We start from the raw sequence: 16,934 nt of genomic DNA, 5'->3' as shown, positions 1-16,934 counted from the left end.
CAACCTTGTCTCGATCCTAATGTAGCTTCTCTTTTTTAGTTGTTTACATTTTGTGCTAAATGGAATGTGTTGAAATATAGTTACTAAAATATTGCAACAATATTGTAATGGCAATATACAAGACACTTGAAATTTTATGTTTTATTTTTCGAGAACACTTTTCAAAATGAAGTGAACTGTTTCGAAATGCTAATTTTTGTTGATAGAAATGTTATTTTCAAAGAATGCAGCCACGGGAAGTGCTCGCCAAGGTAGCACGACATTTTCACTCAGTTTTACACTCTTTAAAGTAGCATCAGGTACATTTCCTCAGGTACACACCAGCACAAAGCTCAGCATGTGCCTTAGATACAGTATGAGATAGCTTTGTCAGCACATGCGCCATCTTCAAGTCTAGTGCCTTGGATTAATGACAGCCTGTACAATAGGATTAGGATTAGGGATTGACAATGTGGATGAAGATTAGGGGCGAGGAAGAAGGCAATTGTCCTAATGACCTATAAGGAAAAGGTATATCTCCAGATGACTCAATGGCCACTTAATAATGTGTTCATTTTTAGATTGGGAGCCTGGTGACTGGAAAAATAACCAGACAAAATTGTGTTTAATTGACTCTGTGCATAACTTCAAATCATAACAACGCCGCCCAAGAAGTAACTTCCTGTTTGGGTGAGTGGATCCTTGCTGTAAAGCGCTTTGAGTGCCTAATGTAGGTGGAAAAGCGCTATATAAGTTGAGACCATTTACCATTACCATTTACCATCTTATTTATTAGTTCTGCAGTTCATTAGTTCAATCTTCTTTCTGCCTAACTACTAACAGCCTAAACACTTAAAATGTCTTGTAAAGTTGCAAATACCTGCTGAACTAACCAATGAGACGAGCTGTGTGCTTTTATTTTGGCGTGCTGGAACGAAACAGGAAGTCACTTCTTGGGCTGCGTTGTCATGATTGGAAGTTATGCACAGAGTCAATTCTTTACTTTACATTGTGGAAATAAGGGCAACAATATCTAATGGAGTAAAGTCATTATACACTTGTACAATGACATCCGTGGTCCGCGTTTGACCCATCTCCAGAGTTAGGCTAAACCTATTGTGCATGTTTTGGGTCAATGGAGGGAACCAGAGCACTTGGAAAAAATGTACAGGCAGAACATGCAAACGCCACCCATAAAGTCTTGTACTCAATCACATTTTTAGTGTAGACAATCTCACCTCCTCCACCAAAGTAAATGCCATGCGTGCCGTTTGACACGCGGGGCATGCCAGGTGTTTGTGTTGTCTTTCTGAGTCTTCGAACAAAAGCCGCCTCCATCAGAGATTTACCTGCAGGCTTGTATGTAATAAACAATGATTCAACAACTGTTAAGTGCAACCTAGCAATTACCTCTCCCTCCTTTCCCTCCTCTCTCTGCGGCAGTGATTGCAATGAGAGCTGTTGCTTCCTGATCCGAGCGTGCCGACAGGAAGATTCTTGCCTCACCTTCTTACACAGGCCCCAGGTAAATGCTGCATTAAATACGGGGTGTTTGTTAATAGAGGGGGAGAGATTTATGTGCTATTTGGCACCATAACCTTTGCAGTAGGTGATAGAACAAGTGGAGGCTCAAGGCTCTGTATAAAGGAGAGAGGGATAAGAGTTTTATATAATGCTTTGTTGTCCACACAGAAACCTAAATTATTAAGAATTCAAGAACTTAAGAATCCACCATTTTTGCTAGCTTGGAGGCCAAAAGTGTCAACAGGCTGTATGAATACGTGTATTTTGTCTTATGCCACAGTATACTTACAGAATATACAGACCTTTTATGTATTGAAAAGGTTAGAGAAGACAGTCAGTTGCAGATGTGGTGATATGTTTCTTGTTGTGGGCTGTGTACAAGTGTAACAGTAGTGGAGGAGCAAACAAACTGTGGTAACATTGAATACACTTTGCTCAAATGTTGCTCCATTTTAACAGTTTCAGTGCCAATTTATTATGTGTGCTTATCATATAAGTTGCATAGTTTCATCTGTTGTTTTGAGGCATATTTCCCTTTATTCATGTGTCTCTCTGAAGTGAATGCTGCTTGCTCCCCTGCAATAAGATGAAACCTGATATTTTGTTATTTGGTGGGTCATGGTAACCTCGAGCCCCCAATGGCTGATAAACGGCACAGAGCTAATTAGCTTGTTAGCTCAGTGATGCAACAACACATGCTGGTTGATGACACGGTGCCGCTCCCCTCCCTATTGGGATCACAGAGGCCAACACAAGAAATACAAAGCCAGTTTTAGTCCATTGGTCACTTTTTATTTGTATAAAAATGACAAGTATGTATTTGAAATGTCACCTGCTTTTGTGTTTTGGTAATCCAGCAAACATAAAGGAGATTATCAGTGAATTTATCAGTGGTCAAAATGTAGCGCTGGATTGATTAGCTTTAAGCCCACTTTTGTCAAAGCAACAACAATGCAAATTTGGTCAATGGGTGGATGAAGTTCAACCATATTGTTCCCTTGACTGCAACTTCATTCAAAGTAAATTAAACAAACTTTTGTAAATTTGCAAAAGGTGAAAAGGGTGGATCTGAGACAGCGCTACAGGAAGTCGCCTGGCAGAACCTGCACAAATAAGGTTTTGGTCCAAGGAATAGTCTTTTCATAAATGTATGAATTTAAATAATTTAATTCAAAAGCAACTATCAAAAGCAAAAGTAATGTTCCGTACCATATAGAATATCTGAAACTGATACAGTAGTTAGCTGCCAATACCGAGTACCAGTTCAATACCAGAAGCTATACGTGATAAACAGAGTCGCTGCACTGTACTATTCTACTTAAGTTTTTCTTCCTCTCTAACAACTTTGTGACGGCATCAAAGAAATATTTGCAGAGCCGCCACAGGCAGTCATAGCTTCTGCCGCAAATGCTAGTATTGGAACAATCCTGTACTGATACCTGAAGAAACATGTATCGGGCACCAGGCACTTAATAAACAGTTAACCAAAACAATGCATTAGGAATGAATCTTATCGTATTATGCCTGAAGTTGCCTCCGGGGTTAACCATAAACTTGCAAGCCTTAAAAGATCTTCATGTTTTATTGCGGCGTTCTGGAGATGGAAGCGGTGCCATCACTCAGCCCTAATTGACACAATGAGGAGCTATTACTGTATTGATTCACCTGTGTAGTGGCTCCGGATCAGATGGGACCCGTATTGACCTGCCTAAGTGGTTACATAGACCTCGCAGGGTCACGCTCATGTTAAGGGGAAATTACCAACTGTTTGCCTTGTTGGATCTACTTTGCTTCCACCGTGACAGTCAAGCAACATGAACAAGCAAATGAAGTTACAAAAAAAAAAAAGAGCATGCAACTTCTTCGTGTTCCAAATCTTTCAAGACAATGAGGATGGTAAATGTGGCACCCTATTAGGACTTCAGAGCTTATTCTAGTGCAGAAATCTTTCTTGGTTGGTCATTTGTTACTCCCAAAAATAAAAGCAGTACTAAGTAACTCATGCCCTAGAGGACATAAGCGCCACTGCAGCTGTCGTAGCATGTTGCGTTTTTTAACTCATTAAAAGTCTGTGAGAATAAATACTATGCTGACAGAAAAGACAAAGGGAAAGAGGGATGTTGTACTCAAACCTGGCTGTAAATACTGTTTAAGTGTCGCTAGCCCGCAGTTAGCTTTGCCTGTTAGCCTATTCTTCTTCGTGATTCCATTAGTGTGTATTGGGACTCTGACCCGGTGCAGGGAAGTTCCAAGCATTGTTTTCTGACCAGAGACACCAGGGGGGGGGGGGGGGTGAAAGACCTCCAAATCATCCCATTAACGCTTGTATGACCCCCAGAGGGACAACAGAAAGGATTTATAAAGCTAGACAAGTTACTTAGTACTGCTTTTCATCTTGTTTTCATAAGTAACTGAAGCCTATCAAAGCAACTATAGGTGTTAAGTGGAACAAACTCCAATGAGTGACCACTTTTGGAAATGTTTACTGTTAGGTCCCCCGATACATCCCTGACAAGTAAGTAACAAATCAAGTAAATTTGCCATGGAAACTTGGTCATAATAACTAACTCCTTGGACAACAACAAGCAAGCTGCCATTGGAATACGAATGAAAATAGCCAAAGATCAGCATTACCCATTGCTCACTGTCATAAGATGAATAGTGGACAGTTAGACAGCAGAGTGACTTCACAATAAATTATCATAAAATAGATTTCTCAACTTTTTACATATTACCAATACTGTACATTATAAAATCTCATTTATAAAAATTAGAGTGACATATATTTTTTGTTTAGTCCCAGCCAAAGTTGTGGCCGGTCATCTCGTAAAACTTCATATTGTACGGTTTGTAAAAGTCCCGTAGCTTCTGCACTACGTCGGGGTGGATGTTAGGATGTGTCCTGCCTTTGGTTTTGCCCAGACAGTGCGGTTTGCTGGTGCTGTCTGGCCTCTTGAGGCAAGGAAATCCCTTTGCCGGGTTGAAGTGGAAGTATTTTTCATCCACCACCCTTTGAAGTCCGAGGAAGTCCTGCACCCGCACCATTTGGCCAGCGGGGTCCGTGATGAGTCGCTCCCCGCTGACGAACAACAACTGCTCCATGGGGAAATACTGTAGCCAGCGCTCCAAGTGCTTAGCGTACATCCCGATCTGCACAGCGCTCCACGAGGTGTCTATTTGACCGGACGACATGTTTCTAAAGGTGAGGCTCTCGAAAGACGGGATGTCCGGTTTCTTGGAGCGAGTCTGAGTGTAGTCCGAGATAGCCCGAGTAACTGGGTCCCGTACCACGATAATGAGTTTAGTGTCTTGGGACATGTTATAGATCCGAGAGGGCACGTCCTTGGTAACGTAGTAACTGGGGGTCTTCTCCATAGTGAGCTGGCCGTCCAGCGACTTTGGCATCAAGTCCCTGAAAATACAGAATTGAACAAGTTATAGAGCAGGCAGAATCAAGAATTACCCAATGAGAGCAACGTTATTACATTTTAATCACTTAATAAAATGTTTGTGAAGGCTCTCGTTCATCTGGGCAGTATCCATCCTAGAAAAAGGTGAAATCATCGACCCGACTGGGTTCGGTAAAGTTGAGGACGTTTCGCTTCTAGTCACGGAAACTTCTTCATGTCCTCAACTTTACCAAACCCAATCCAGTCAATGATTTCACCTTTTTCTACACTTGTTGTGGGAGTTTACAATTAGATATATTGTAAATCAAATCCTAATTAAATCTATTAGTCCGGTTCACTATGTTTATGTTTCCACTGCTGTGGGGTTTTCGTGGAGAGTATGAAAACTATATATTTTTGGATACCTTATGGTATAAGCAGTGAGAAATTTCAAATTTCATACATTTCTGCAAAACAATGTTTTTTACCACCCATATAAATGTTTTTATCACTATTATCGCACCTTTTTTTCTTTTTTCTTTTACATATCAGAGTAAATGAAAAATTGCTTTTCTGATTGCTTATTAAATAAAGTGTTCCACAGTGAACGCGGACTATATGGTCAGTCTCAATCTGCACGGTGCTTTTCAATCAGTCAGGTCTAAAAACGATCCTGTGGCAGCAACAGCTCATTGTTTGGAGTGGACTACATGAGTGTTGTTTAACATTAGATATGTTTAGAAACGTCAAGCTTGTGAACCATATCAATAAATAGAGTTTTGTAATTGAAAAATCGAATAAAAGGTTCTCATGAGATTTGATAAAGAATCTTTTCAAACACACAAAGAATGGTAACACTCTATTCCTTCCGCAAAAAGAAAAAAAAAAGTTAGACGTTGACTTATCAGACAAAAATGTTTTCATCCAGCCAAAAGCAAAACATAGAGACCAATTATGCCTCCCTGATTATCACATTCCAAGCATTGGCACTCCCCTCTGTCCTGTGTGACATTCGCTAGAGCTTCAACCGCACCTGAAGTGAAAGGGAAGAGCGGGAGAGACCCATCAATCACAAACCTAAGCCCGCTCCAAATTCAAAGCCGCAAGGAGCACATTCAACTCACAGACTGTCTGTTTATAATCTACAGAAAATCCACCCTCAATCCTGCACACCTTTAATACAATATTCAAAGCCATGGGTTAGCAGTGAATAATGGGCAGCGTAATGCATCTAACAGTCACGCCAAAATATGTACGCCTGCTAACTATGCCGTTTTTTTGTCAGTCAAGATGCCAATATTTGGAGAGCATTCCCTTGAAGAAAAAGCATAGAGTGCTTATCCTTTGTGTAAGAGTGGCTGCTGTTGTCGTTGTAACTGCAGCAGTGACTGGATAATGGCTATAGTAAGTCAAGGGGGATTAGGAGTAAGCCACCGGAGTATTATAGGGGCTGGTAGCCTGGTTGGTTGAACTGCGGGCTGTGGATGGGGCGTCTCTGGAGACAGGAGAAAGTGCAGGAGTCAATGCTTCGACAAGGAGAGTCAATGTTAATGCAGGGAATAGAGAAGATGTATGGTTCTGTCAAATAACTGTTTCATACAAGACAAACACGTGCGGCAAAGGTTCTGCGGCAATAGCAGTTTATATGGTGACATGCAGAGAACGCTCTACTGGATAGTGGGCCGAACACAAATTATTTTGACGCTTTTTTTCAAGACGCTTTTAGATTTGGGTAATGCTGAAAATGTGCTCGGTTTAGGTGGGGGTTAAGAGGTTAACTCGTAGGCAAAGTTTCTCAAATGCTTCATTTTTTTAATCCATTTCAAAATAGCATTACCTCGGTCTGGTTGAACATTAGGAGTATATTTGTTTAGTATCAGTTAAGTTGCTCTTGTGTCATAGCAACATATAACCAGGTATTTTCCATGTGAATTTAAAGGGGCTAGATGCAAGCAATGGGCGCTGGCTGCTCTGCTTTATGCCCACGACACCAGAGGCCGCCATTGCTCCGCCATTGCTGTAGTACCTCCATATCGCCGCTAGTCCCCCATTGAAAAGCATTGGAGTTTAGACACCAATGTCTAAACTCCAAGACATTGGTGTCTAATGTCTTGGACACCAATGTTTTCAAACCTAGACTAGGCTAGATATGTTTTCAAACCTAGACGAGGCTAGATATTCCTCCTGAGATCACAATTTATGAAACCAGGCTGGTTTTCGTAAGAAGAATTTTAGAAATCTGGTACTTAATGAGGGTCGGACTGTTAGCATTGGAGCAGCGCGAGCTACACGTCACGCAAGGGCCGAGTCTACGGTGAAGACCCCGCCCTTATGCCCTTTTTAGGAACATACTTCGTCAGAGCTGGGGAGGGGGGTCTATAAATCCGCCATGAATTCCCCCTCGACCGTGGTCATTATGGTAAACGGGGAGGAGTGAGCAGAAGACGTCCATTATTTTTTACAGTCTATGGATGCAAGCTAGCCATTTTATACTCACTACTGCCACCTCAGGTCATACATGGAACTGCAGCTTCTATATTAAGCTCCTGTATGACGGTACTTCGGACCCGAGGTCTGGGCTCATTCTACACCTTAGGACATTGTTGGAAAATGTAGGGGGAAGATAATACTTTGTTTTAACATTTTTAAACTCTGTATAGTCCCATTAATACATAAGTAGCAAATAGTCGTTTTTATTACTACTTACGGATCAACCCATATGGCAATCCTAATAACACTTGCAATGTTAATCCTTAGTCAGAAAACTATAATGCACTTATTTTATGTGGCAGATAACCTTTTACACCAGGGGTCTCCAATGTTTTCACCTACAGAGCAGTTTTGACGTAACACAAATGGCAAAGACAATGACTTGAGTTTCCTGTTGCTTAAAGTTTTTTGCAGATTGTGTTCAACATGTTCACAACAAAAAGAAAAGGCATCTAAAAAGTGACTCATCAAACGCATGTCGAAACGTTGAAAGCCTTGGGTGAGCTACTTTGAAACGGCGGCTGGACAGCTAGTAGTATCTCCTAATCTATTGGCTGTTTTTACACATGAACATAACTCGCACATTGTGCCTTTTGAAGTCCATGCATCAATCCCGGACACAATGCAAATATGTGGGATTACAACAAACTCTATCGCCTGCATGCGTCCCATATGTGTCTGAATTAACACCTTACTTTGACTCACTCCTTACAGTGATCAAGGACATCAAGGTGGATATCAAAATGGCTGAGTTGTAGATTCTAGTATGCTATTGTAACAAAATGTGTATACTTATTTGACTAAACTGGACAGGATGTTGTGTTGCATGCCCAAAAGTCTGAGCTTTCTTCTTCTACTCTTTTTGTGTGTGTATTATGGTTGTTTGAGTTGGTGCACAAAAAGCTTTTAATGCCGACGTTGATGGATGAACTGTAAGCAAATGACATCACTTTTATGGCTTCCAGCTCCAGCCTTCAACATCTGGGCTTGACTCAGTGAAAATGTTAATCTTACCGCTGTTATATTATTACAGAATGTTTTATTACAGGGGTGTTTAGACATTGACAAGGAGATCTAAATTCAACAAAAGCTGGGCAGTGTGTAATTGATTCTGTTATATTAAGCCATCTGTTGTTACACGCACAAGGAGCAACTAGTTTGTCTCCCTGTAATGCACAAAAGGAATAAAGGGAAAAAGCAGGGGTGGAGAAATGTGCTATTCTCATTACAGCCGTGGTGCGACTTTCCTCATTAAACATTTTCATCACCTGTTCATGTGTGAGAACAATTTGAAAGACAGTTACCATCAGCGCACTGCAAATGACACAACTCTATCAAAAGAGTCTCCAATTATCTTGACTCACACTTGCAGAGCACTGAAAGGGTGTTGCTGGGCCGCGGGGACGCCCCAAGAAGAACTGCGAACCAATTCAACTTTGAACGTGGTCCCAAAGCAAAATAATCCCGGTTTGTGAAGCAGATGTATAATTCATCTTAGCAGAGACACAGAACAGAATATTTAACAAGCGCGACAGAATGAGCAGGGAGAGCCGTGCCTCAGGGAAGCCCATGGAACAAGCTTCCCAAATTTGTCCTGCTTAATACAAAATGTTGCCTGGAACCAGCTGCATCGAGTCAATCAGGCAAACAATGCAATCAAGAGATAGAAGAGGCAACCCAGCCCAAGAAAAAACATGCACAATTGGTTAATCCACCAGCTGCTCTTGACCATGAACTGATAGCTCAAGATTTAGGAGTGGAGCTGCACTTGTAATGCAACTGAACACTGCTCCTGACAGTGGCACTGAAAAGACCTGTTCAATGCAGAGAACATAAATACCGTTTTTTTTAACGAGGACAATTGTTATATGTTTCAATGCATGCGTTTCCAGTGACATAACACATAGTTCCGGCGGCCATTTTGAATACCGAAGTAGAATTATGCAGTACTACAAGATGTAACAATACTGATTGACAGTGGCTTATTTATGTACTCGTAATCATTGCTCAGGAAGATAACAGTAAAAACACAGCCCCAGAGAACGCACGTTTATGTGATATAACCAGCAGATGTGGCACAGACAGCAGGATTTCCTAAAGATCTACTTCACTAAATTAACATATCAAAGAGGGAACAGAAAACCTTTCTCAGTGATTTTTACAGTTTGTCATGTCAACAGAGTCTCAGTCTGAGTCAGTGTTTAAGCTGCTCAAGACGCTAGCATGCTACCGGTTAGCATTTAGCTTAAACCATTGACAATTGATCAACTGTCAATGGCTTCAACACGATAAACACATGTGTGGCTCATGTCTATGAACACTAAGGAAATACTACACTAACAGCATGTTGCATCCAAGGCTAGATGTTTGGAGAGCGGTTCAGGGCTTTCTCTTGGAGAGCTGAGCTGTTGAAACTAAATGCTAACTGGTGGCATGCTAACGTCTTGAGCAGCTTAAACACTGACTTCTTGGTTTCTTAACATAAACGTGCGCTCTCTGGGGCCGTGTTTTTACTGTGTTTTTTTTAGTTATGAGCAATGATTATGAGTAAATAAAAATGTCACTGTCAATCAAATATCCTTCATTTTCATCCTGAGTAGAGATAATGTTACATGTTGTAGTACTGAATAATTCTTTTTGGTATTCAAAATGGCCACCATAACAACAGAAGTCACATGAAAAGCATGTATAGCTTTGGACACTCCTGGTCAGTTTGCATGTGCCTTTGTCTTTACATTACGAATCCCCAAATGCACACATCACCTTAAAATTATTACTATCTACCTGCTAATGGCATTAGGAGCATAATCTATACCTTTCCTACACCTACACAATTATTGGACTTATATTCAACGCTATCCAAACACAACATTTGGTTACAACTATGCTGGCATATATAAGTGAAAGAGTTATAAAGGTTTCCTAAAGAACACGAAAAGGAGCGCGCTTTTCTTCCAGGAGCTCTGTGTTGTGTAATTGTTTTGTCTGTGTGCCAGTCAGGTGTGTCCATTAAGCTGGCTGCCGTGTTTACATATGTTGCTATCAGGAAGCCGGTTCAAAGGCAGGAATTTGTGGCATTAAACCAAACATAAACCATAAACTTCTAAAGTCAAACAAGATTTTAGCTCGCTACCATCTGCTTGACGCTTTCTAATTGGCATCTATCTCTTCTCCATAGCAAGAGCCTTCCCTCTGAAAAAGTCCTAGTATTATCTTGTGTCATGATGACTTGAAAATCTTTGAGGAGTCAATGAGTAGATAATGCACTATGGGAATCGGTGGTAAGAGGTGTCGGTATGCAGCCACTTAAAAGCTGGACAAAAAAAATCAAAGCCGAAATGCTCTTGGCAAAGGTGTTTGCTCTTATCCCGAGTGTGAACACGATGTAGCTGTATCCTATCTTCAAATACATTGACAAACAGCATACCGACGCTAGAGAGTTTTTCAGCAGACCATTATAACTGTCAGTGTGCTGAGTCCAAGGCCACCTGGCAGCACATGGAGTCCAATTTAAAGATGGCGGAGGAGGCTGAGCGAGGCATGACTTCCCTCACACAACTGTTAGCCCTATATTAACACATAACAGCTCTGACAGCTGTTGTTTATGGAGGCAGGGAGAAGTTTCTGTCACTCTCGCCCAGTGAGAAAATTTAAGGATGTTGCAAATATAGTTCCCTTTCACATAAATAAAAATAAATCATATTTTCTCAGGTGTTTGGTATAATTTGAATGTAATATCTTGTTGACTATCTTACAGTTTTGTTGCTAGAAAATATAAAGTTTCCCTTTCCGTACTTCTTCTCCCCTTGCTCCCCATTAAAACAAACACATTGGCGCTTGTACCACAAGGTGCTGCAGCGAGTTGTTTTGTTGTAGCAAAGCTCGGGTGGATATTTTTGCTGCTCTGCGCAACACGGGACATTTCTTGGTTACACAGAGCCACGGGACGGGCCGTAGACAATCTGGGTGAATGACTCAAAACAAACATTATTCGGGGTTTAGGATTACTTAAGTGTACAGCTGCTATGAGGCTGTTTTAGTACCAGCTAAATTATAAATCAAAAACCTCAGGGGTTATGAGTCTGCTGTCAATATATTATGACATTAGATCGGCGACTTCAAAGACGCCAAAACAAAGATGGCGGAGGCAGATAGCTGAGCTCTGAGGGTGCTTTGACTGGCGCTGGGGAGTGTGCAGAAGAGAGAGGCCCGGAAGCAACACGGTGTAAGATACTACAAAAGCTCAAACTAGAAAGTCAACTACTCTGGGGGATATAATGGTACAAACTTGGTATTTCTGTGTTTAGTTCTTGTGGAGAGTGCAGCAGTTCGACAAATTGCCTCAACCTGAAGCACTGGGGGGTTGATTGGGCAAATTATGTTTAGAATAAAGAGGCAAGGAATAGCAACACAACATTAAGTACCTATTTCCGCAGTTTTCTTGAATTGATTTGAGTTTATTTACATTTTAGGTTATTTGACCACCTGAAGATATTCCTTGCTAGAACACTTCTTGCATAATGAAAACCGATGACTACCAAGCTGAGCTGTACCTACACATAAGGTATAGGCTAACTCTAAGGATCCCTAGAAGTCGACTTTTGGGGGAAGCTAAAAAGAAAGCGAGCGTTTTGGGGGAGATTCCAATGAATGCCTTTTTTCTGATGAGCTCCTGCTGAGTTTTGTCAAAGGGCACTTTCACCCTTCTGAGCACATTTGCATACAAAGTGGAAGCAGAAAAAACATGTTTCACACTAATTGTCTGCTCTTTTATTGTCGGGGTTAATGCAGTCCTCAGGGGTCCCCGAGCATCCCCTTTCATCCAGCTCTATAATACTGTTGCACTTTCTAAAGAGCGCTTTTTAAATTTACTGCCCTCTATCTGCCAATGAGCTGCATTGACGTCCCACTGGCCTCCAGGGGGATTACGTTGGCATTTCGGACACACTCAGGAATATGCGGATAAAAGTGAACTATCGAATTGCGCCATATTGTGTGTTTTATTTTTAACACTAGGATCACAAAATGTAATTATATTTTCATTCAGAAAGCCAATGCTCTCTTAGTTGATGTTTGTAATGATCGCGTTCAAGCCGCTATCAACATGCAACAACAAAAACAGACACTCAAGAAGATCAACATACAAGACTTCGACATACAAGACAATTCTAAAGCATAATAAAGAAACTCTTCCCACGACTTTAGGACTTGGCTTTTGTGCTCCCGGTGTGCACAGTGGTCCGTCCTCCGTTTCTGGCCTATGTGGCGAAAAAGTGTCTGTCTTGTATTGTGCCGGACGTCCCGCTGTGCTGGGGGGCCCTCCTCTCTCCGCGGCGCTCCGTGAGGATGAACACAGAAGACCTCCAGCGGCACGGACACACCAATCACAGCAGATAAATGTGTGTGGGGGAACGACTTAATACCGCCGCAGGAGTCCATGAGCCCACCCAGCTCTGACTGCGTGTCATTTGTGCAGAGCCGCTGTGGTGAAACATGGGATAAAGTTGACAAAACACAGATGTAGTGTGTCAAGTCAGTCAGTGTATTTGAGCAACAGCGTCAATATATTTGTGTCTGTTTTGAGCTTATTCCATTCACTGGGCTTTAGGGCTGACACAGAGACAACTTTTTATAATAACAACAATGCGCAAGCCTTCTTGCATTTTACAATTACAATTATATTTAGTTCACTGATGAAGGGTCTTGAGAGCTGGGCAAACAGCTATGGATAACAAATCCTGATCTGATCCATCATCCCTGCAGTGACAATCTGTCAAATTGGTGAAATTATCATATTGTGAATCTTTAAGTTATGAATTTAAAGCAGCACTATGCTCAAATGCAGACAGGTTGCCCAGTCGCTCGGTCTCTGTCACAATAAGTGACTGACAGGCAACGTAACACTAGGCCTGTCATGAAAACAAATTTGAAGTTCGATATATTGAGGCAGGAAAGTATCGCGATAAACGATATTATTGACTCAAACGATACTAGATACTGTCAACTCTCAAAAATAACTTCCGCCTAATTTCCATCTAAAAGTCTGGAGCTTACAGCCTATGGGACAGTGTAATGCCTCATTTGAAAGCTAAGACCGACAAAACGGATGTAAATGGATCTTTGTTCTTGCGTTGTTGCTGTGTTTTTCATCACATGTTTTCCACCATTGCTTTTTTGTCTTTTTTTGTCTCTTTTTCAATACAATTTAGCCTCTTTTTCAACATATTTTTATCTCTTTTTTGGTCACATTTTTGTTGCGTTTTCATCCTCCTTTTCTTCTCGATTTGTCACTATTTTGATGCTATATTTAGATTTGAGTTATGCTAAACTTGAGAAAATGTGCAGAGTTCAGGTGGGTGTTAAGGGGTTAAAGTGCATCATCATATCCTAAAATACCACACAAGCTGCAATAAACATGAAATATAAGTGCAACAATTTGCTTCAGTTAGAAATCAAGGTTTTACAAAGAAAACATATGGGGGGAAATGCTATAAATGTACAGACGATAAATATCGAGCTCGAAATGTATCGTTTATCTGTTATTTATTGAACGATAAGTCGTTATAGTAATTATCATGACAGCCCTACACTACTATAATAATAAAACAAACTCAATGCCAACAGTCCCTCACTCAACATATCACCAAGCTTCAAAAGTCTGTTTGCGAAGGACTCACCGGTGGATATGCAATCTCTAGAGCTCAGAAAGGTAACCACTCTGTCACCATGACCCCCCAGAATAGTACAACAAATAATGAGAAGGGCAATGTTAGAGCAAGTCATTGAAAAGTGAATCCACAAACACCGCCACTTACACGTAAATACTTGAGAACATCAAACACGGCAACAATTGTGCGCTTCATGTTCCGGCTTGGGTCGTTTTGTCGCACTACACGGTCATTAGGAATTGGTTGAGTCTCGCTGCTCTCTTTTGCTGGGTCAGTCTATGGCGCTGCCCTCTCACTGGGACAAGTCAAGCCAAGTTGTTTTAATTAGGTTCTTCACCTCGGTCAGTCCATTATCAACTCTCAACATTACAAATTTATATATATTTCCTACACCATTCGCAATTGTCGGCCACCTCTCAGTATCAACCAATGAGAGATTCTTATTGTTTCACTAAAAGTGTCCCCAACCATAGAAAGCCACTTAAGTGAGAAGTCCTTTGAGAAGTGCTCAGCTTCTGCTCTGTGGTTGACTGGAGCAGCTTGGAAACACTACAGATCCTTTTGACTTGCCTTCTTAATCTTTCTACTCCAACGATTCAACACTTTAAGTCAGTCCCAGGCCATCAGCTTTTATGTGCGGTTTTCAAAGACGACTTACAGGAACAAATGCTGCTGAACAAGTGGTATCACAAAAATGTTGCACAATGAATTTTTGATGACGAGGACAGAGAGTCCTTTTGTCAAAGTGGGAACTCATCATTAACAATAAAAACTTAGTTAAGGGATTATAAGGAAGCTGCTATTAACCTGACAACTTTGACAAAATTACAAGACAAGAGTCATGTCAGGGGGTGACTAATATTGGCAGGTACACAGGGTGAAGGTTGTGCAAACACAAAATCAATGTTTGCTCGAATTTGAACTTTTTCCGAAAATGTGGGCGAGTGTGGACATGCCGGGGTTAAGTGCAATTACGGCAGGCCTGTAAGCACATTTGAAGTTATTAAGTCGATGCTTTTCATTAACTGAATTTGCCTCTTGAATGTGGCTTAGTGCGATGTACGGCTGAAAGCATTTAATCTGTTTTGTCATTGATGAGTAACTGAGAGCGATTATAGAATCTTAAAATAACAGCCGAAACACTTGATAATCTTGAATGTTCTTGGGTCTTTATGATCTTTATTAATCATATCAGCAAGTTCATCTTCAAACACTCAAGCCTGGGTTTTCCACAGCACAAAACAGTAGTCTATTGCACACTAATGTTTTCTTGCCTCCTTATAAATAGGCTATAGTTTATTCTAGCCTTCTATGTTTTAACTCATCTTTCTTCTTCTTTTATAAAGCACTTTGGATGAGCCACACAGTGTCTGAACTTGCCTTGCTTTCGTAAATGTAATTTGGGGACATATTTTTGACTTACACAGGAGTTAAATTAAATGAGTTAATCTTAAAGCGCGTGTATTTACCTGTACCACTCGAGTCCCTTGTCGTAATTGCGGTCAAAGAAGTGCGGCTCTGCTCCTACGGCTCTCACGTCCGGATGCAGGCGCAGGAACTCGAGCAGCGCCCGGGTCCCCCCTTTCTTCACCCCGATGATGATAGCCTGAGGCAACTTCTTAGTTTCTGACTCATTGAGGAAACCTGACATGGCATTTTCATCCAGCGCCTTGATCTCGCCTCGCGCCTCTTCCCACTCTTCCCCTCTGCTGTCCAAATCGTTCTCGTTGTTATTCAGCAAGTCCCTGGACGCGCCAAGAGACGACTCCGCCACATCCACCTCGTCCCCGCGCCTGTTTCCGTACCTCAGACTGGGCACCGTGGAGCAGTAGCCAACGCAACAGTAGATCATGTACACCCAAAGCGACAGCATGATGCAGAAGACGAAAAGTTTGTTTTTCACGTGGGGTGATGATGGCACAACATGTAGGCTGGTTAATATCGAGCTATATTCCATAAGACAGCGGTGAAAAAGTTACATCCCAGACCCCAAGCATCTTTGCCATTGAGACTCACTCCTCTGCCATTGCGTAAATCCTGGACAAATTTCGATTAGGCTTCTTTAAACCAGTTCTTTTCTGGGGGCGGCAGGGTAAATAGTAGAACAACTCTCCAGATTGTGAACTCATGCAGTTTGACTCCACAGTGCGTTTGAAATACCGATCCTGATGTGGATAGTGCACCTGAGCGTAGCGCGCGCGTGAGTTTACGCTCCCATCACTCGCAATGAACTGTCTAGATGCGCACCAAACAGCGCACCCAATTATCTTCTGTGGACGCGCACCAGCGTCAAGAGCGCAAAGGAGACAGAGGGAGTTCCGGTTTGACGTTTTCACAATAAATTGGTACAACCTCCTCAACTGTCAGTTTACGCCAGTTCAACAGACAAAATAAAATTGCACTAAAACCTCTGGGCTACTGAAGGATGTATTGACGAAATAAGATAAACCAATAAGGCTATTTTGTGTGTGGTTTAACTAACTTCCGGTCTGTACCCTATCACTTTGGCATCCTATATTCAAATTAGGGGCATGGGCGTTTAACCTCTTATCCTCCACCTGAACTGAGCACATTTTCTCCAGTTTGGCTTTACCCAAATCTAAAAACGTCTTGAGAAAAAGGTGACAAAAGGTGACGAAAAGGTGACAAAAACACACATTAAAAAAGCGGTGGGAAAAAAAGGAGTTCAAAAAAGTGACAACAACGCAAGGAAAGTGATCTGTTGAGAGGAGTTTTGTAGATTTGGGTAAAGCTAAACTTTAGAAAATGCACTTGGTTAAGGTGTTAAAACATAGCCTATCCAATTATAGCACACTGTTAGCCTATGGGTGCAAACAAAGCACATAAAAGTCACATGGACTTAGAGAATACAATTTTCACATAG

The 16,934-nt window shown here is 41.5% G+C and overlaps 1 protein-coding gene across 1 annotated transcript; it reads right to left on the bottom strand.

Annotated features, from left to right (window-relative positions):
- Positions 1-3,892: 3,892 nt before the first annotated feature.
- On the bottom strand, positions 3,893-16,258 carry hs3st3b1a (heparan sulfate (glucosamine) 3-O-sulfotransferase 3B1a). The gene is made up of 2 exons (XM_079563830.1): positions 15,520-16,258; positions 3,893-4,915 (listed from the first exon to the last, which is right to left on the bottom strand). Exons 1-2 carry the CDS (start codon positions 16,005-16,007, stop codon positions 4,297-4,299), a joined length of 1,107 nt encoding a protein of 368 aa, XP_079419956.1. The 5' UTR covers positions 16,008-16,258; the 3' UTR covers positions 3,893-4,296.
- Positions 16,259-16,934: the final 676 nt, after the last annotated feature.

Source organism: Gobius niger (assembly GCF_951799975.1).
Source record: "Gobius niger genome assembly, chromosome: 10".
In the NCBI taxonomy this organism is placed as follows: Eukaryota; Metazoa; Chordata; class Actinopteri; order Gobiiformes; family Gobiidae; genus Gobius; species Gobius niger.
Note: the sequence above shows the minus strand (reverse complement) of the source record. Positions and strands in the feature narration are given on the sequence as shown.